Below are 21,261 nucleotides of genomic sequence, written 5' to 3'. Positions count from 1 at the left end.
TTTAGTCGGATTAAGGTAATCAGAAATAGCTGTTTCGAGCGTATGTAGGCCTACGGTTCAAAATTCATGTTTAACTGAATAAACAGTTAGTAAACACAAGTATATCTTATTGAACATACTTTATTTTAATCACTGATTAACATAGTAGAACAGTTTTTCAAGCAGGCATTTTGGAAACAGGAGATGAGCCCCTGGTCTAATGTGCCACCTGGCTTGAGAAACCCATTCTCAAAGACTTACTTTTAGTCATTATTTGGGTAGCACACATATTCTGAATGCCTTCGGCAGAATTCAAATGAGCCATTTTAATCTAGATTAATTCCAAGATTACAGTAAAATTAATCTATAGATTAAAAAAAAAATGTATCTATGCCCACCTATAATTTGTATACAAGACCAAAAATCATTCCGCTAGCTGAAACAAATAAACAGTTATGGCCAAATTAAGACTCAAGATCACCCCAGAGTGTATGAAAACATCCCAACAAGGCATAAGGGTTAGGTTAAACTTTGTGCAACTGAAAAATCTGAATTTATTAAAATAAATTCAAGCTAAATAAAAATATTTGTTTTGTTTTTTGTCATTACATTTTTTTCACTGTAAGGTAATAGTTACTATGTATATAGTTGCTAATGTAAACAAGTACTTGTACTTTCCACATTTAGCCAAGTGACATCTTGCTGCCACCATTACATCACTGCTGTAGATGAACGACAAGATAACATACGTGTATGCTGGTTTCAAGGAAAGGTGCTGTGGTGCATGTTGAGACAGGCTTTATTCCGTATAGTAATGCTTTATTCCATATAGTGTTTTGGAGCTTTTTCTTCTCAACTGGTTTCGGTTTTATTTTCCAATAATAAAGCACTGGATCAGAGCATCGCCTTGGAGCATTTCCAGGCTAATAGTTGCATACGTTTCAACTACACCTCTAAAAAACCTAGGTAATTTCCTGTTTAGGATATAACTGAGGCTTTTATTGTCATTTATATGGGATTTATAAAGCATAAACTGTCTTCACCTCAGATTAGGTCACAAAACTGGATGAAGTTGAGTTAATAAAGCATTTATTAGCATATGAAATTATTATTAATATATGCCTGAATAATAAGATATCTAAATGTTAATTTGAATCGTTTATTAATCATTTACTTACGCATTCTGAATGATCTTAGAAAACACCAAATATTCTTAAATAACTGGTTTGTAAATAATGCAGTATTTGTTTAGTAATAAAAAATGAATCATTAACAAAGTATCAAAATACAATCATTAAGCACATTAAACACATAAGCCAAGAATACAGCACTTACAGCTTATACAGCTAATACAGTAGCTGGATTTCTAAACTGCTTACTAACCACTATTGATGTACAGTTAATGCATAACAAATAATGAATTAACTATTTGTTAATTCTTAATAATTATTTTTTGTAATTATAATAATAATAATAATAATATATAATATAATAATAATTATTATAAACAAAAAGTTTATTCTCATAATACAGTAGAGTCCAAATAAAGACTTTTATCTCTTTTATGGGCCATGCTTCACCAGACACGAAGTACAATATCATACAAAGAGAGCTACTGAGCAAAAGAGCAAAGATGGATGGATAGATGGATAGACGGACGGACGGACGGACTGACGGACGGACAGACAGATAGATAAATAAATAAATGGATGAATGGATGGGTGAATAGATGGATGGATGGACGGACGGACGGACGGACGGACGGACGGACGGACGGACGGACGGATGGACGGACAGACAGATAGATAGATAGATAGATAAATAAATAAATAAATGGACGAATGGATGGGTGAATAGATGGATGGATGGATGGATGGATGGATGGATGGATGGATGAATGGATGGATGGATGGACGGAGGGATGGATGGACGGAGGGAGGGAGGGTAGTTCGGTGGGTATGTGGATGGCTGGATGGATGGCTAGATGGCTGGATGGATGGACGGACAAACGGACGGACAAACGGACGGACGGACGGACGGACGGACGAACAGATAGATAGATGAAGTGACACTGATCAGCGATGCGTTTTTCAACACTCATCGTAAAAATGCCCGCTTAGCACCTCGCTATGCTGACAGTGCCTAAAATGTGACCAGAAGCGAAAACTCATATCGAGGGGGCAGGGAAGGTTAGGATATTTAGGTTAGGATAAGATTATGAGGACACATAAATGTGTATAAAATAATGAAGAACAGAAGATATATCTTGTTTATAACAAGCATTATATACATATAAAAATAAGATGCGCAAATTTTGATTTAGTTCTGACTTTACGTATGCTTTTGCACACAAAAAATTGGCTAAATTTGCTAAAACTACTTTTTTTATTGAGCTGAAACAACAAAATTCTTGTTTTTTTTGGGACAACTTAAATATTTAATGTTTAATCCATTTCAAATTTTAAAAACTAATTAGTTAACTTAATTCCTTGATGTTGTCCCAACACAAATCAATCGTGTGGACATTTTTTACAGTGCAGTTGACAAAGAAGTAGGCTGATGTGGTTCCAATGAGCCCGCGTAGCAAAAATGTCCTATAATTGGATCTCCACCAACAGCGGTTCAGTTGCACTGATGTGAATCTCTTGTGTCAGCAAAAGAGTTTTCACTTTCATTTCCAGCACAAACTACCCTCCCACTTTCACTATAACAGCACGTCACAGATTTGACATGATCAAGGAACCTCCAATGCCGCAGGGAGATGGTTATGTCAACCGCAACATAACAATGCAACTTATGCTGCTGATAAAATAATGCAATAATGCTTTACCGTTACAGCCGTTCACTTTTCTCGTAACGTGTTCTATTTTTCAACACACTCGTGTACTTTTCCAATTAAGAGCATTTTCATTGATTGATTATTATAATATCGTAAATAAAACTGTTTAGAAAAGCAACTCAGCACTTGATAAACCCAAATTATACTAAACCAATAGTATCTTTTAAAGTAATTATGATAGTATTTTTTTCTTCTGGAGAAAGTCTTATTTGTTTTATTTTGGCTAGGATGAAAGGAGGTAATAATTTTTTGAAACCATTTTAAGGTCAATATTATTAGCCCCCTTAAAAAAAGTTTAAACTCTTCTCTTTATTAAACAGAAATTGGGTACTAACAGGGGAGCTATTAATTCAGCAGGGCTTTAAGTATACGCAGTTGTAGTCAGAATTATTAGCTCCCCTTGATTTTCTTTTATTATTTTAAATATTTCCCAGATGATGTTTAACAGAGCAAGGAAAATTTCATAGTATGTCCAATAAAAATTTTTTTCTTCCTCCGGATAAAGTCTTATTTGTTTTATTTTGGCTAGAATAAAAGCAGTTTTAAATTTTTTGGAAAACCATTTTAAGGTCAAAATTATTAGTATTTTTTTTTCAATAGTCTACAGAACAAACCATCATTATACAATAACTTGCCTAATTACCCTAACCTGCCTAGTTAACCTAATTAACCTAGTTAAGCCTTTAAATGTCTCTTTAAGCTGTATAGAAGTGTCTTGAAAAATATCTAGTCAAATATTATTTACTGTCATCATGGCAAAAATTAAATAAATCAGTTATTAGAGATGAGTTATTAAAACTATGAGTAGAAATGTGTTGAAGAAATCTTCTCTCCGTTAAACAGAAATTGGGAAAACGCCCCCACATTTTTCCACTGACAGGAACTTCCTCAAAGAATACCAGAAGTTGAGCATCCAAAAAAGAGCATCCGTTTCATTTCTACCTTACCTGACAGGTGTGGTCAGTGTTTTTGGCCTGTTTCACTTTGACCCAGCTTGGCAGGTGTGCATGTGCAGTATAAGGTATAAAAGCCACAGCACAATGTCACATCAGCATCTCAGAGCATCTCAGAAACCCTCACTGGAAAGAAGAAGAAGAACAAGAGAAGGTGAGAATCTTCGCAGACGTCGTACTTTAGATGATTTTGTGTGTTACGTCTCTTTTTCGTGCATAAATTTAAATGACTAAAGTGATTTTATATATATATATATATATATATATATATATATATATATATATATATATATATATATATATATATATATATATATATATATATATATATATATATATATATATTTACTTTTAAAAAGCGAGTAAACCCGTGGCTTTAAAATTAAATACATTAAGTATATGCAGAGTTATAAACAATAAGTTTGATCAACTAAACATTTCCAATTTACAAAAGGCTTATTCACTTTTTAAGTAAAGGCAACTTGTCACTTTTAAATTCACAGTCTTGTTCTATTTAAAGTCACTAATCTCATATTTGGTCAAACTTTTTTTTGTGAATGTAAAAATTCACACTATTAGCAAACTATTAATTAAGACTTTTAGCTCAATAAATAGCTAATTAGCTGCTTAGTAAGAGTTAAGTTAGTAGTTGGGTTTATAAATTAGGGATGTAAAATAAGACCATACTTTATATGATGTAAAAATGTCAATAAGATGTGAAAATGTCAAAATATGAGTGAAAGAATTGTCATTCAGTGAACATATATACATATATATATATATATATATAAAATGAATTGATACAGCATATTGTGAGAAGTAAATATTAAAATATATAATTAAGTGATAGTTATAACTTGTATTGTATAAAAAATGATTAAAATCTTGTTGACACCTGAAGATTTTTTAAAATGACATTTTAGTTGTGCAATACAGTATATATATATATATATATATATATATATATATATATATTTTTTTTTTTTTTTTTTTTGTCAGACAAGTAAAAATAAACATGTAATGAAAAATGACATCGATATTACACTTCTACAGTTTTCAATGCTTTTCATATGTTCAACCCATCAAGTAAAATGTTTTGCTAATCAACATTTATTGTTTTATTTCAGAAAAATGGCCTGGATTAGAATCGTCATCATCATTAGTATGTTCGTCTCTTTTCTGCAAGCGCATAAGGAGTGCACTAGACACATAAAATGGGGACATCTCATTCAAACTTTAAATTCAATGGTAAATGTCCTTAAATAAAACATTAATGTTCCATTTTCTGAAATATGAAATTAACAAACACACTTTATGCTTCCAAAGGGCACGGCGATATCTCACAACTGTGCGTTTGACTATGATGAAGCCAGTCTCTGTGATCCACGACACCTCCTCAATACGGTTTGTACTGATAAAAATCTTAACTAAAAGTCTTAATTAGGCCTTGATCACACCAAATAGACGTTTTTTTTTTTAAATTATTATTATTATTTTCTAAGGGGCTGTTTAAACTGAATCTGCTTTTCCTTTCCAATGCACTACTATTGTTTGCTACTTTTGTTTTTCAATGTAAACACACACTTGACGGATGTGTTTGACAGTCACTCGCGCATTTTAAATGATGTGCAATGTTGAAAGATCTTCAACTTTTACCCGCAGCGCAGCTCATTACTGTTAGTTCCACAGCAGTGGACCAATCAGAAGAGCTTGGAGGCGGGGCAACTGTTGCGAGCTCCTGTTTATAGTAGATAAGTGGCATGAAAGCGTTAGTAGAAAGTGGACGAGTCGCTTATTGTGACTTCGTTCAGAATATCATGAGTTATTAGATGTTTCTTCAAGTGTTTATCATAACATATTGTTTTCATATACTAATGGGTCTGTTATTGTCATTATTACGTTCATAATATAATGCCAAGTGGACCTCGTGCTATGCTGCACTTTTTTTAAACGCATTCCTGAGCGCAGCATGAAGTGTTTTTAGAAGTAAAGATGCACTCGGTGTGAATGAGCCCTAATGGCCGTCGTTGTTTTGAGCAACTTGCATTTTAACGCCTACTGTGCCTCACTTTTTTGCCGTTGCACTCTCTGTGCCTGCAGTTAAAAGAAAGTCACCTCTGAGCGGAAAAATTGTGCTACGTCAGTCGTGTCTTTTTCAATCTCCAATGAAATGAAAGCAGAGGCGGGGTTACCACTGAGGTGACAGCAGTGTTTGTGTTGTTAAGACAACTAAAGAGACATTTATAGATGGAGGAGAGACTAGTGGTTGCTGTTTTGAGTTTTCTGGAGCTGTCTAACTTCACAAATATCACAATATTAATAAATATAACAATTATAACAATATCAACAACAGCATTCGAGCACAATACACAGCTGATCCAGTGGTTGCCTAGCGATATAAAAAGCGCAGTGCACTTTTTTTTCTTGTCAGCAAAGAAAAAGCAGTGCGTACTCGTGATCGACCCCTGAGTAATAGTGTGAATACATTCAAATAAATAAAAGTGTGACCAAATGTTTATGTACAACACTAATATTAATGCTCTACGATTTACAGATGGATCACACTGCAGACTCGCTTGTCCAAATTGTCAAGAAAGCAGAACGTATGTACATGGAGAATCCAGATCCAAAGGCGTTCATTGAGGCCCTTCAGCACACACATCACAGCCTGAGCCACTGTGTAAGAAATACAGCACTGACTGTGGTATTAATAGTTTTAATACAAGTCTTATTATCAACATGGGGATCATATTGTTTGTGTTTCCTGACTAGGCTTCTCACTCGGTCGGTGTTGAAAATGAGTCTGTGAGCACATGCTTCAACAAATTAGAGGACTTTCTTAAAAAGAAGGTAAGATATATGTCTGTCTGTCTGTCTGTCTATATATCTATCTGTCTGTCTGTCTATTTATCTGTCTGTCTTTCTATCTATATGCCTGTCTGTCTGTCTATCTATCTATTTATCTGTCTGTCTGTCTGTCTGTCTGTCTGTCTGTCTGTCTGTCTGTCTGTCTATCTATCTATCTGTCTGTCTGTCTATCTATCTATCTATCTATCTATCTATCTATCTATCTATCTATCTATCTATCTATCTATCTATGTCTGTCTGTCTGTCTGTCTGTCTGTCTGTCTGTCTATCTATCTATCTGTCTGTCTTTCTATCTATATGTCTGTCTGTCTGTCTGTCTGTCTGTCTGTCTATCTATCTATCTATCTATCTATCTATCTATCTATCTATCTATCTGTCTGTCTGTCTGTCTGTCTGTCTGTCTGTCTGTCTGTCTATCCATATGTCTGTCTGTCTGTCTGTCTGTCTGTCTATCTATCTATCTATCTATCTATCTATCTATCTATCTATCTATCTATCTATCTATCTATCTATCTATGTCTGTCTGTCTGTCTGTCTGTCTGTCTGTCTGTCTATCTATCTATCTGTCTGTCTTTCTATCTATATGTCTGTCTGTCTGTCTGTCTGTCTGTCTGTCTGTCTGTCTGTCTGTCTATCTATCTATCTATCTATCTATCTATCTATCTATCTATCTATCTATCTATCTATCTATCTATATGTCTGTCTGTCTGTCTGTCTGTCTGTCTGTCTGTCTATCCATATGTCTGTCTGTCTGTCTGTCTGTCTGTCTGTCTATCTATCTATCTATCTATCTATCTATCTATCTATCTATCTATCTATCTATCTGTCTGTCTGTCTGTCTGTCTGTCTGTCTGTCTGTCTGTCTGTCTGTCAGCACCGAGTTGGTTTAATCCAAAACTGGTCAAAAATGGACCAGCCAAATATGGTTTGGCTAGATTTTTTAATTACATTTTAACCCACCTGTTGGGTTGATGCATATTTTACCCAAATTTAGAGTTTATTTTTTGACATTATTTATTGATTTACATTATTTATTTATTTATTTATTTTGTTTCTTCATTCGTTCCTTCATTAATATATTTATTTATTTTATTTATTTATTATTATTCATTTTTTTTGCATGTAGTGTTTTGAGTGCTATGAACAACTGTGGACGAATTTCAAGTATTGGTTACCATACTTGACAACTGTGTTACTTCCTTTTACTGATAAAACCCAATGTTAATGTTTGTCTATTTTTGTTAATGTCTCCATATTTATTTTCTTCTTATTTTTTTTTCCAGTTCCACTCACATTGTGCATGGGAAATCATCAATTCAAAAGTGCGAGAGATTCTTCAGCGTCTGGAGAAACGCTCCGTCAGACGGCGACGTTAGAGATTAATACACATCTCTATGTATATACTTGAATTTAATTGCAAACACTATGTCATTTAAAAGCTTGATGGATATATATTGTATTGGTTTTATGAAATGCACTTATCATACTAAATATTTGAGTCATGAACTGATTATTTGCGTGCTTAAAGTTGATCAATAAGTCAATAGTTTTGTACTGTTTCATAAAGAAAAATATGAATTATGCATTTCAAGTTCATGATTTATTGAGTCATGAATATATTATTGCTGTGTGAGATTGTGTATTACTTTTTTTATTATTATTTATATATCCACTATTAAAATGTGTCTTCTAAGATATTGCATGTCTGTGATCTCTTTCTTATGTATAATATTATATTTTATTATTATAATAATATTGTTACCTAATGTTAGTTCTTAAACATAAGAAAACTAATCTAACCTATTTTACTATCATTTGTCACTTGAAATCAATACATTTACTGTATCTATCCACCATTAAGCAATAAAATAGCATAATAAAACCTATTATTGCAATATAATAAGTAAACATTTTCTATAAAACAGATATCTAAATTAAAAAAACTATTTAACACACATTTGAAAGGTTTGTTGTCAGATCTGTTTTTGATTATAATACACAACAATATAATATTCATATTTAGAAACGACAGCTTATTTTTAAAGGTTGTTTGTTGACAATTCAAGAAAACATATCATGTAAATAACTATAAATGATGCTCCTTCATATGCAATCCCTGTGTATTTCTTATATAAACCAACAGACGGCAGCATACACTAAAATAACGGTTGTAATTAAACGCTACTAAGATACGCATATTTATAATAACACGAGTGTACATTTCATTCATTAATCACGTGTATGGCAAACAGTTTATGACAGCGCAAATCCCCGTATGACAGATGTTTATTTACTATAAATTTCATTTCAGTGGTCTTGCTCTTCGAAGGAATCTCAATTTACCGGATCAAGACCATATAAGTCAAGTGCAAAGTTATTCACCGCCCACATCACCTTCCTTCACGGAAGAGAGTCTGCTATTGGTTAATGTTCTGGCGAGAATGCGAAATCTGCTCAGCTATTGGCTGAGAGAGATGTCAACCACCTAGATCGCTGATGCAGGTTCATCGAGGACGGGCAGGAGGAGACCGCTGGAGAGAGAAGAGGAGAGGGGAGGATAGAGTCTCCCAACCGGCACAAATCTATTACAACTATATTTATTGATTATTGTGTTTTAATATATTGTAAGTAATACAAGGGAAAATGGCTCAGTCGGACACTAAGAGGTTTTTTGAGAACCTGACAGGCGCTGGGAAAGCCATCGCGGTGCTGACAAGCGGAGGAGATGCGCAAGGTAACATCACATTGATATCTTGTTATTATTACTTCATAATGTATATCTATAATTCGTTATTATCGGTGTAATATTCTATAACTGTGTTCAGAATGATCCCTGGAGTATGTATAAATGACACGCTCATTCTGATGCACTGTAACGTATCGTAACGTTACGTCAACAGTGGGATTCACGACTGTCAGTTAAATATATGTAACGTTATTCACCTCAATTCTGTTATGTGTAATGTAAGTCATAAAAATAAATTGTTAGAATAATACATACAGATTTAACTCTAGCTAAAGACTGATGAAAGGGCTAACGGTTGTCTTAGTGATGCAAACGTATATACAGCATCTGATTTTCACAAGGTCGTCGTGTTATCTTTGACTTTCACTATTACTTAAAGGTGCTATTATTTTAAATTTAACCTCTGCTAGTTAAGCCTGATCAACATTAGTAAATAAAACCGGTTGAGGTGATGGTGTTGATGATGATGGGGAGGAGGAAAAGCATGAGGATACACTAAATCCACCCTTTTCTATCACGATGTCTCCATTTAACGGACATAACTCTGTCCCTCATCTCTCTGCTGTGTAGGTGTGTGTGTAATTACTTCTAATTTACTCCGGTATTCGTGTCACTGCATTGCGGAATCATGTGACCTTCACCAATAGCACGTAGCATATCTCCCCTGCCTCCATTCTGACCAAATATTAATATGCTTACTTGCGTTTGCTTAATATTAATCACCACATCTGTGTTACCTCATCAACGCTTTCCTGTCTGTCAGTTGATGATTTTGCTCGTCGTCAACCAGGAAGTTGCTTCTCACTCAGAGTCGCTTTCTTGTGTTTACCGTGTTGGTATGCTTTGAAACACGTGTTTGTTTCTTCATTGGGTTATATATTTTCGTTTAGAAGAGGTTAATAGGGTGACATTTGGGTGAAGCATGTCTGTAGCATGCGTACGTGAGAAGCCGACGCGCGTTTTGAGCTGGAGAAAAGTTACGTCACAGGAAACTGAGTCATGTGGGCAACGCGCATGGCATTATAAACCAATGTCACGTTTCACTCAGTCATATTAAAAAAAAAACATGCCTTCACTATGAAAATGTGTGTACGTGCAGTTAAGAGGCTGCTTCTGCTTTAGGAGGCTGCTACTACCTGATCTGACCTTCAAAATGACTTGTGTGTAACCTGATCTAGTCAGGGTGATTTGGTCATAATAATTAAACATCAGCTTTTCTTCATTTAATTATTATTATTAATAATATATTATTATTATTAAGGGCAACTTTAATTGTTTAACCACTTTCAAAAACTAGTATTTTCTTTAGGAAATATGTATGAGACATCTCTTGTGTATGAAATTATAATTTATTATATTATTATAAATTAATCATTGTAAATATACTGATTATTATTATTAATTAGTAATATTGTTTTATCCATAAATGTTGATTGTTAAATCAAAATCAGAATCAGAAAGAGCTTTATTGCCAGGTATGTTCACACATACGAGGAATTGGTTTTCGTGACAGAGCTTCTGCAGTGCAACAGGTTAACAGACAGGACAAAAAACAGATAATAAATATATTTAAAAAAATACAAGTAAGTAAATTAAATGTACAATTTATTCTGATTTATTGTTATTTTTTTATTTGTATTTTTTATTATTATTACTATTATTTATTTATTTAATAAATTAATTAATTAACTTTTTACTACTACTACTACTATTTACTGTGTGTTGGTTTATATATATATATATATATATATATATATATATATATATATATATATATATATATATATATATATAGACATAGAGTTAGAATTACTAGCCCCCCTATTTATTTTTTTCCCCAATTTCTGTTTAACGGAGAGCAGATATTTTCAGCATATTTCTAAACATAATAGTTTTATTAACTCATTTTTATTAACTGATTTATTTGATCTTTGCCATGATGACAAAACTCATATTTTACTGGAAATTTTTAAGACACTTCTTTACAGCTTAAAGTGACAATTAAAGGTTTAACTAGGTTAATTAGGTTAACTAGGCAGATTAGGGTAATTAGGCAAGTTATTGTATAACGATGGTTTGTTCTGTAGACTATCAAAAAAATATTGCAAAAAGGGGCTAATAATTTTAGACTTTCTCCAGAAAAAAAAAAATATGATCGGACATACTGTAAAAATTTCCTTGCTCTGTTAATTAAACATCATTTGGGAAATATTTAAAAAAGAAAAAAAAAATTCAAAGGTGGGCTAATAATTCTGACTTCAACTATATATATATATATATATATATATATATATATATATATATATATATATATATATATATATATGAAATATAATCACATTATATTTCAAATGACACAAAAGAAAAGCAAATAAAAATCATATTAATTACATAAAAGTCTTTGAACTTGTGCCTAGGAATATAAAAATATAAACGTTAACACATTTTCTGATTGTCAAATTAAATTACATTTTAAATGATTCATATTAACATACATAGAAAGTAATGTTAAAGTATTAATATAAAGGACCTTTTTAAAGTGTGTGAATTGCAAACTGCATTTCAATGCCATTGGATTTTAACCATACCACAAAAAAGTAATTATATATCAAGATTTCTTAAAGGTCTGTAAACTGTACATTTACATATTAATACATACTGTACTAAAGTCTACTCTTAAAAAAGATAATCTCAAAAAAGGGTCAAATTGGTGTAATGTCATGCCTCCAAAGTGGTCCAAAAAACATTGTAAAATATATTTATTGTAAAATAATGTAAATTAATATAAATGTATTCTACAATATATGTCATTTTATCACATTTAATATGCAATAAGTGTCTGAAAACACAACATTTAGTACATTATAAAAGATACTATTCACAAAACACCTTTTAAAGGGATGCTAAAGTGAACATTGTCACAACAGACTTAACTTGAGACTTCCAGTCTCTTTCATTTCCATTGATTTTTAGACATTAAAAACAGCTTGTTACAACGCTCAATGTGAGAAATGCAAATGTCCTGGTTTTGTACTGCAGATTACTATGTGGAAAATCCACATTTGATAGTAGTTAATGAGTCACCATAGACGAAATGTGTCATTCTGAAATGAGAAATGTGGATCTGATGTAACTTACATGCAATGTTAGTCAGTTCAGTGACTTGATGTATACCTGCACGTACGTAACACTGTAGAGCAGCTGCTGAACACAAATAGCAGGATTGTATTTTTGTTTGAGTTAAATTGATAGACAGTGACAGATCTGGTGACACTGACACCTTTTGTCATTGATTCGAATGTGACCCACATCAGTCTCAACATTTTGGCCGGCAAACAATGATAACCATGTGGAAAAAAAATACCAAATATTTAAAGGAGTTTTATTTCATAAAGAATGTTTCTCCCAAAAAACATAAAATATGAAATAAAAACAATATGAATAAAGGTTGGATTTGCTCATTTCTATAAAAACCCAATGTTTTTAAATTAGTTCTTATGTGCGCATATTTGGAAATACTTTTTTATTGGAAATTTTGAGGAAATTAGCAGAAACACCAAACAAGAAAGACAATTATTAGTCAAGGACTAACTTATTTGTGTTATCAGATTAGGTGAATGTCTAAAAACACGTCCAAAACAGTTTTAAAGGGCACAAAGTTTACCTCCTTTTTCTGATTTAATATTAATATTACGGCTCTTCTGAGTGTGTCAGTTTAGGTTCAGTTTAAAACACAATTCAGATTTTTTTATTATAATGTGTTAAAAAGTGTCATGTTGGGGGCGTGTCCACAGTTCGCTGATTTATGGGTGTGTTGCTTCACATGTAAATTAGTTTCAGCTTCCCGCCAACGTAACGAGGGGGCGGGGCCATGCGTTTGAAACAGAGTCAGACAGGCAGACTGAGAAAAAGCTGGAGTGAGATGATCAGCATTCAGTCGTACATGTACGACTCTGACACAGACCAAGCAGAGAGTACAAAATCATGTGTCTTTGTACAGTTTTACAGCCAACTGTGTGCTAGTTTCAAGTGCCGAGCTTGTACACAGAAACTAATAACCACGCACACTGAATTAACTTTGACTGAGGCACCGGATGCACCGCTCGAAGCCGCGACACGGCACACCAGACACTCTCTGTGGCGCGGCAGAAACATGAAGTGTCCCGAATCGTCGCGCCACGCATTTTTGAATTCTAAACATAGGTTTCTGCAGCGGTCCACGGCGCCCAGCCGTCGACTTGAGTGTACCCTGATAGAAACCGATGTTTAGAATTCTAAAATGCATGCAAGTTAAGATCACAGGGAGCTTCTGGGATCGCGAGAAATGCAAACGGCTGAAGTATAAGGTAGACTCAATGAGAAGTACACATGTTTGCAAACCTACCTAAAGATACAACCAGTAATTCCGATCAGAGCGATAATGTGGAGAATATTGATCTTGTGTTGAGCCCAATGAGCCTTGCATCTAAAAATAGAGCTAGCGTGTTCCTTTAGTGATATCGCTTCGACTCACGCTGAAAATGGCAGATGTGAATCAACAAACTGAGGATATGATGACGCGCATGTCAATCAATATTGGTGGGCGGGGGGACCGCTCACCTACATAAAGTTGCGGTCGGTTTGAAAACAGCTCCAATTGGTCCACCGTTTTTTATGTTGTTAAATTGAAAAAAAAAAAAAGCACTGGGTGTGCTTATATCACCCCAATATGACAGTCTAAACACCATACATGCACATATGTCTGTCCAAACAGCTTGAAAAGTAGATTTTTTACCATAGGTGCCCTTTAATGAACATATAATCCAAGTTCTAAAGGCAAAACTACACTGCAAGCTTAACAACAGAGGAATATATTATAAGTGACAAACAATATAAAAAATTTATCACATAATACATGTCACATAACTTCTATTATGTGATTTCAGGGAACTTTTGTGGTGCGTTAGCATTGTTTACTTAATGCAACCGAATACATATTTTTTGCATGGACATCTTTTGAGTTTTACTTCTCAAATGTTGAGATTTCTTATTTTATTTTTTACAACACTAGCTTTCTTAAAATCCCACATGAAAAAAAATGCTATAACAATTTAAGTTAAATACTTTCAAACCATACTATAGTAAAGTTAGTTGTATATAAAAAAAGATCCAATACTGGCAAGTATTGGAGTGGCAAGTTTTCTACAAGTATAGGGTACTGTATATAATACTACAACAATACACCACAGTTTACTGTACTAAAACTGAATGGATACTACAGTATTTATTACAGTTTATCACTATAGTGAATCCCAGCAAACACAGGACGTCAACATGACGTCAGATTGAGGTTGTACCCCAATGTCAGGGGACATTGCATTTTAGGTGGAAATGAATATCTGGTTGACGTCAGAACCCAACGGCAGACTAACATCAGTGTCCAATGATGGATAGATGCTGGATTTTGGTCACTTTCCGAAACAACCTAAAAACAACCAAATATCAACATCTAATTATGTTACAGTTTGACTTTGTGTGGATGTTACATTCTATCAGTCGTTGGATTTGGTTGCCATACCTGACGAATAAATGTCAGTATTTGACATCAATATAACGTTGGTTTAAGATGTTGTCTCAACGTTGGATTTTGGTTGCTTTCCAACACAATCTAAAATCAACCAAATATCAACATTATTTTAAGTCGTTACTGGACATGAAAATAACATTATCATTAGACGTCGGCTAGATATTGATTTTTGGTCACCTGACATCATGACCTAAATCTAACCTAATATAAATATCTGTTGTGTGCCTCCTGGGATAATTCAGTATGTTGTAACATTCATCAGCAAGGTATAATGTATAACAATATATACAATATACACTTTACAATAGTTTGGTTTAAAAGCTATATAGCTTATAGTATAAATTACAATAGTGTGTTTTCATGTGGGATTAAAAGCATGAAAATCATTTTTAATATTTATATCCTTCATAAAAAAGAAAATAGTAGATTATGTATTATTATAATGATAATTTTTCCTTTTTTTCTAATATTTGCTGCTGACATTTGATCACCTACAATATCGATACTGAAACTGTGTGTTTTTAGGGGATCGTGCTGTTTTGCTGTTTCCCGCTGGTTCTCTCTTACTCATCATTCACAGTCTGTTGTAATGTGTTGCCTAGGAACACCAGTATGGCTTTCATTGCGCACATTTAGCATATAAAATCAAACCTGATAATGCCAATTATTGGTAAAATCTAAATATAATAGGAATCAATCTAGCCCCCAGAGCGGCCTGCAGGTTTTTAAAGATTTGCTGTAAAATAATTTCAATAATGTTACCAACATAGAGTATAGCCTACTTTTGTTTTTGTAGTGTTGTGCTATTAATATGTTTCTATATAAACATTTTTGTCTGGTGTTTCTCTACATCCAGGAATGAATGCTGCTGTTCGGGCTGTTGTCCGTATGGGAATTTATGTAGGAGCCAAAGTCTACTTCGTTCACGAGGTCAGTCTCTTATTCAAATGATGTCCTTACATACTGTGTATACTTATAGTAAACATTTATAAGACAAACTAGGGACTATGACAGTGCTGTATAACTTATACTGGTCTAATAGCTCTCAGTGATATCGTAACTCTTTCTGAATGGCATATTTATTTATAATAGAAGAAATGTTCCTATTTAAAGGGCACCTATCATGCAAAAATCAGTTTTGTAAGGGGTTTAAACACAGTTGTGTGGCAAGAGTCGGTAAATATAACCAGTTTCTAATGGTCTGCAGAAACGTGCTGATTGACATTCTTCCTTTGTATGTGTCATCAAAGGGGGAGAGCCTGCTTATTAGTGAAAATCTCCCCCTTTATTAGCATAGGATGTCAGACTTGTTTTTGAATCTGCCACTATACTGACACATAGGTGTTTATAGCTCCACCCTCTTTTGAAAAGGTCACAATCTCATTTGAATTTAAAGCGACAGTCACCCAACAGACACTATAATGCTGTGTTCTAACCAGACGCGCGAGTAAATCGTGAGATTTGCACGTAAATAGATGTGTGAACATTTTGAGTTTACTCGAATTCATTCGCACGTCAAATCTGCTTCTTTCGTGCGTCAAATTCACCTCACAATAGACGTGGATTTGCATCATGGGCAGGGCTTCTGTCTGCCCGGTGACTCTAGCTTCTTTGCTAAATGGCTAACATGGATTTTATTGAGACATTAGCTGTGTTTTTGTGCTTTAGGAAGGCTGATTAAACAGGGTCGAATCCTTTGGAGTCGTGTCTGAGCCAATTTTACATTCAGAGGTGCACCCAGCACCCAGTGAGTTCATCAACTCCTCCAGAAACTATACCTGGATGATGGAAACTTTATGCGGTGCTTCCGACTGAGCCGAGCCCAGTTTGATGAGCTGTTGTCTGGTGTCGGCAAGAGGCCCAACAACAGGCGCTACGTCTCCTGATTGGATAGCGTGGCGCAAATGTCTGAATTTCAGATTTTCCAGATCGTGCCGCAGGATGTCTGTTCGCGTGTTTGCATTGACTTAACATGTAAATCATTCGCGCTTGATGTAAATCAGTCGCGCTTGATGCTTCATCCACATCTGGTGTGAACGCAGCATTAGGACCAAAGCCTACATGGGGCAGTTTCAAGGAGTTATAAAAGATTATTTGTGGAGTATTTTAACCTTCTAGGGCTTGAGTGTCCGCATATGTGGACAGCATATTTTAGCTCTTAAGTGGCTAATTAAAATACTTTGAATGTTTTATATTTTGTTACAGACATACAGTGTCATCCTGAGCATATGAAATGACCCAATCACTATTTTTAACTGTCCAAAATGGGGAAAAAAATAGTTTTTACTCTCTGATAGTCAAAGAAAAAAATGTTCTATGGTTAATATGCATTTAAAAAAATCTGGAAAAAGTGTTTTATGTAAATTCAGACCACTAGTCCACATATATGAACATCATTTTCCTCTAAAAGTACATCGTATTAAAAGATGATACTTATGATACCATCAAAAGATGTTTTTTTTAATTCTAATAAGCTCAAATAGCAAAGAGAAATAAAAAATGCATGTAAAAAAACACCTTGGGCCTTAAGAGATTAAGCTGAACCTTTACATACACACTGGGGACTCCATTTGACTTCTTGTAAAATAGGGCAGAATATGTCCCCTTTAAGATGTATTATGAATACACACTACCTTTTAAGTATTGCAAACCATATAATGAAAACAATACAAATCTATGTTGGTGCTGTTGGCATGGCAGAACTATTTCCACAGTGGTTTGAACTGAAGAGCAAATATCTGGCCTCATACAAACACAGTTTTTCCATTAGCATCTGATAGCGCACCATGAGATGTCTGGCTTTTATAGGCTGCATATTTATTCGCCTGCTGTGCTCTTATGCAACAGCTTCAGTGAAGAAACCCACACGTAAATCTTCTCCTAGAGAAAATGAAGGTGAAGTGTGCCATATTATTTGTCTGTGGCATTGGCTAAGGCAAGCATTTGCTAATGATGCAGAAGTGAGACACTTCAAGTCCACAACTGTGCCGAGTAGAGACATTTTGTAAACACAGAACCATGTCTTTGCCAAGCCAGAACATTGTCTGTCAATATCTGTAAGCTGGCTCATATTTCTGGTAACTGAAAGGTCACTGAAGGATAGAGGGGTGAATGTTTGATTGTGTTTGTGTTTTACAGGGTTATCAGGGTATGGTGGATGGAGGCGACAACATAAAAGAGGCGACATGGGAGAATGTGTCCAGCATGCTGCAAGTGGTGTGTGTGATAAAAAACACTCTTACATACCACTAATCCTGTTTTCAAGAGGATTGGTTACTATGCACTGGTTACTATGTTACTGGCCCCCATGGGTCTCTAAGATGTCTTACTTTCAGTTTTATCAAATTTAAGGTCAAATTTGAGGAGCGGTAAAGAGGAATTATAAGACAGTTTAATGTGATTGATTATAACGGTTTAATAGGTTGTGATTCAGTTAAATCTGAATAATACAGGTTTAAAATAGTTGTCACTGACTCACTGCTTATGCTGTTGATGAATTATGACTATGTTTAGTTTAAAGGGTTAGTTCAGCCAAGAGTGAAAATCAACTCATCATTTATTGACCCTGATGTGGACTAAAAATTAGGGGTGGGCGGTACACCGGTGTCATAGTCATCACCGGTGTGACATTGCGCCACGAAATGGATTTTCTATTTCCGTCAATACCGTAATAAATCAATTATGTGCCTTGAACAGCTGCATTTACTTCAATAATAGCTAATTCTAAATAATAAGGCATTCAATTTTCTTCAAACGTTCAGTTGTGGTCTGAATACGTGTCCTTATACTACAGGGCTCGAAATTGCAACCATTTTGGTCGCATGAGCGCCCGAAATTAGATCTATGCGCCCTCATAATATATTTGGGAGCATTTGTGTGTCTGAATATAATGGTTGTAGTGCAATCTGATTTGATTTTCTCTAAAAACTTGCTGAATCGCTCTACCCTGCTGCTGTATTGGTTCATATTAGCTGTCAGTCACTCACCGCTTCCCGCTGTCAGATAACAGGGAGCTTTTGTTACTGCAGGAAATGCAAACGGCTGAAGAGTGAAAAGTGCACAGGTTTGCAAACCTCACCTAAAGTTATAATAATAATAATGGCGCAGATGACAGCGATCATGACATGAGGTAAATGTTGATCCGCCAGCTGAGATCAATCGAGTGTTTTCGGAGAAGGTGCCCGAATCTCGATGCGTTGCATTCACCGCGTGTTCAGCGCAAATGTCCGCTAAATATAAAATCTAACACTGTACACATCATCGCCAAAGAAACTCACCTTTACTAAGTTTACACTGAAACTACGGCTCATAACAAAGAGCGGAATTGCGCCGGTGGTCATCATGAGAATCCTGCTCTGTCTGCTCATATATTGGTGCGGCTGACTCGCCTGCTTTATTCCAGAAACACAGAGAAATGAAGATCAGCTCATAACGAGACTGAGCATTTACAATGACCCAAACCAAAACTTTTAAAGAGTGATAGAAGTGAGACTTTCTTTTGTCCGTTCTTCCTTGAGATGTATATTATTTTGCTATTGAAAGTAATACCATGATATTATACCGTCACCGTTCAAAAGATGAAAAATACCGTGATATTAATTTTAGGTCATATCGCCCACCCCTACTAAAAATTGGCTATCAGTTTTTTATTTATTTATTTTTATTAGGTTGTCAGTGAATTAATTTACGTCATCATTTAGCCAAATGCTAAATTAAGGGACAAATCATATTCTTAATGCACAGTCATAATATACACATTTAGATACTTTCACATCACTCTTTAAATATATATAATCAGACATTGATCCATTTGTAAAAAAATATTGTTTATAGCAAAACCTTTTTTTTTTCTTTTAATGATCTAGGCACAAAGTCTAAAGCGCATGCTGCAAAAGCATTAATGGCGTGTCTTAATCCACTTTTGCTATTTTAGGGACAGAAAAATACTCTCTATGCCCTGGCACAGGGTCTCACAGGGTTGTGCTTATTCTCTTAATGAGTTATGGGTGTGTTTTGAGCATATTGTGCATTAAACCAATCAGAGTCTCATCTTACATTCCCTTTAAGAGTCAATTGCGTTATTTGCTATTTACATGGCAGACTTTGTTAGTGGAAAAACTGAACGCTTCACTAGTGAGAAAACAGTTACACAGAGCATCTGCAGCACAAGGATAAAGAACGAGCCTCCTCCAATCATACACTTTCTCTCAACTTTTACTCTTTACTCCTTTAAATTCGTGGAGTAAGGAAACGGTGTTGTACGCGCTCCACTGAATACATCCATTAGCCTATATATTTAATTTTGCTTGTTAAGCACAAAGATTTGTTTTAAAACTATTTCTAAACTCAGTTCTAACTTCCAGCAAATGAACAATAATAATGAAGTGTGGTCAAAAAGTTATATCCAAACACACGTCCAATTCTTATGCCTCATATGGTGATGTATACGTCTCCAAAACCAGAGAGGTGCACAAATCTAGCCTAGTTTTTATTCAAACAAATATAAACATGCATATTATAACTAATACTGCTAATAATAATCACATTATACAAATGCAAATTGTCATGAATGAACTGAAAACAGGCATTGAGGCATGAAAAAGGCATGGACGTAGTGATTTTTTAATTTATGTAGAAAATAATAATTTAAAGCTGTGTATTGCTGTACATCCTGTGTGTATCAAGCAATGTGTAAGCATTTGAACCCACAAAGGCGCATAACTAATGCACTCTGCGCTGGACTTTAGAGCAGCTTTTAGTTGGTCAATGGCGAAGCCTATTTCTGTTCCTTAAAATAGCAACGCGCCAATGATGCGCTTTAACACCTCTATTTTAGACCAGCACACCCATGACTCCACAAAGTGGCTCAAATAGATTTGCTATTTAAACAACGTGGTGCAAAACGTGAAAATTAGGATTGCGCTGATCTGAAAATAGCAACAAGTTGCGCCATACACATCTTGCGCCTTATTGCGCCGGGTGTATGATAAGGCCCTAAATGTGTTTTTCTTTAGTATTTAGATTTATTTTTTTAACCCTCAGATTTTCAAATAGTTGTCTCTCGGTTTTAAATAAAACGTTATTTATTCAGCTTTCAGATAATATATACTTTTAGATAAAAACCTTACCATGCCCATATATTAACCATAGTAAGTAATAAAACAAACAAACATACAAAAAAAACGATGATTTGATTTAAAATCCCCACATCCGGCTGTGTTGACCACCCATGTTTTCACAAGGAGTTCTGAGAAAGTCTTTAGATTTTACTTTGTACTCTGTCCATTCAATAAACACTGATTAATAGGCT

At 34.5% G+C, this 21,261-nt stretch overlaps 1 protein-coding gene across 5 annotated transcripts in view; it reads left to right on the top strand.

The window, feature by feature from the left end:
• The first annotated feature begins 9,139 nt into the window (after positions 1-9,139).
• pfkpa (phosphofructokinase, platelet a) overlaps positions 9,140-21,261 on the top strand; it is a 53,735-nt gene continuing 41,613 nt past the window's right edge. For 3 of the 5 annotated variants that reach the window (XM_056450230.1, XM_056450232.1, XM_056450231.1), the window contains exons 1-3: positions 9,140-9,373; positions 15,808-15,881; positions 18,090-18,167. In XM_056450230.1, coding sequence (XP_056306205.1) covers positions 9,283-9,373; positions 15,808-15,881; positions 18,090-18,167 — 243 coding nt within the window. In that variant the 5' untranslated portion in view covers positions 9,140-9,282. The remainder of the gene's footprint in view (positions 9,374-15,807; positions 15,882-18,089; positions 18,168-21,261) is intronic. The other 2 variants (XM_056450228.1, XM_056450229.1) reach the window with 1 other exon arrangement.

This window comes from Danio aesculapii, chromosome 24, assembly GCF_903798145.1.
Source record: "Danio aesculapii chromosome 24, fDanAes4.1, whole genome shotgun sequence".
Lineage (NCBI taxonomy): Eukaryota > Metazoa > Chordata > Actinopteri > Cypriniformes > Danionidae > Danio > Danio aesculapii.
This window is presented reverse-complemented; position numbering and strand designations above follow the sequence as displayed.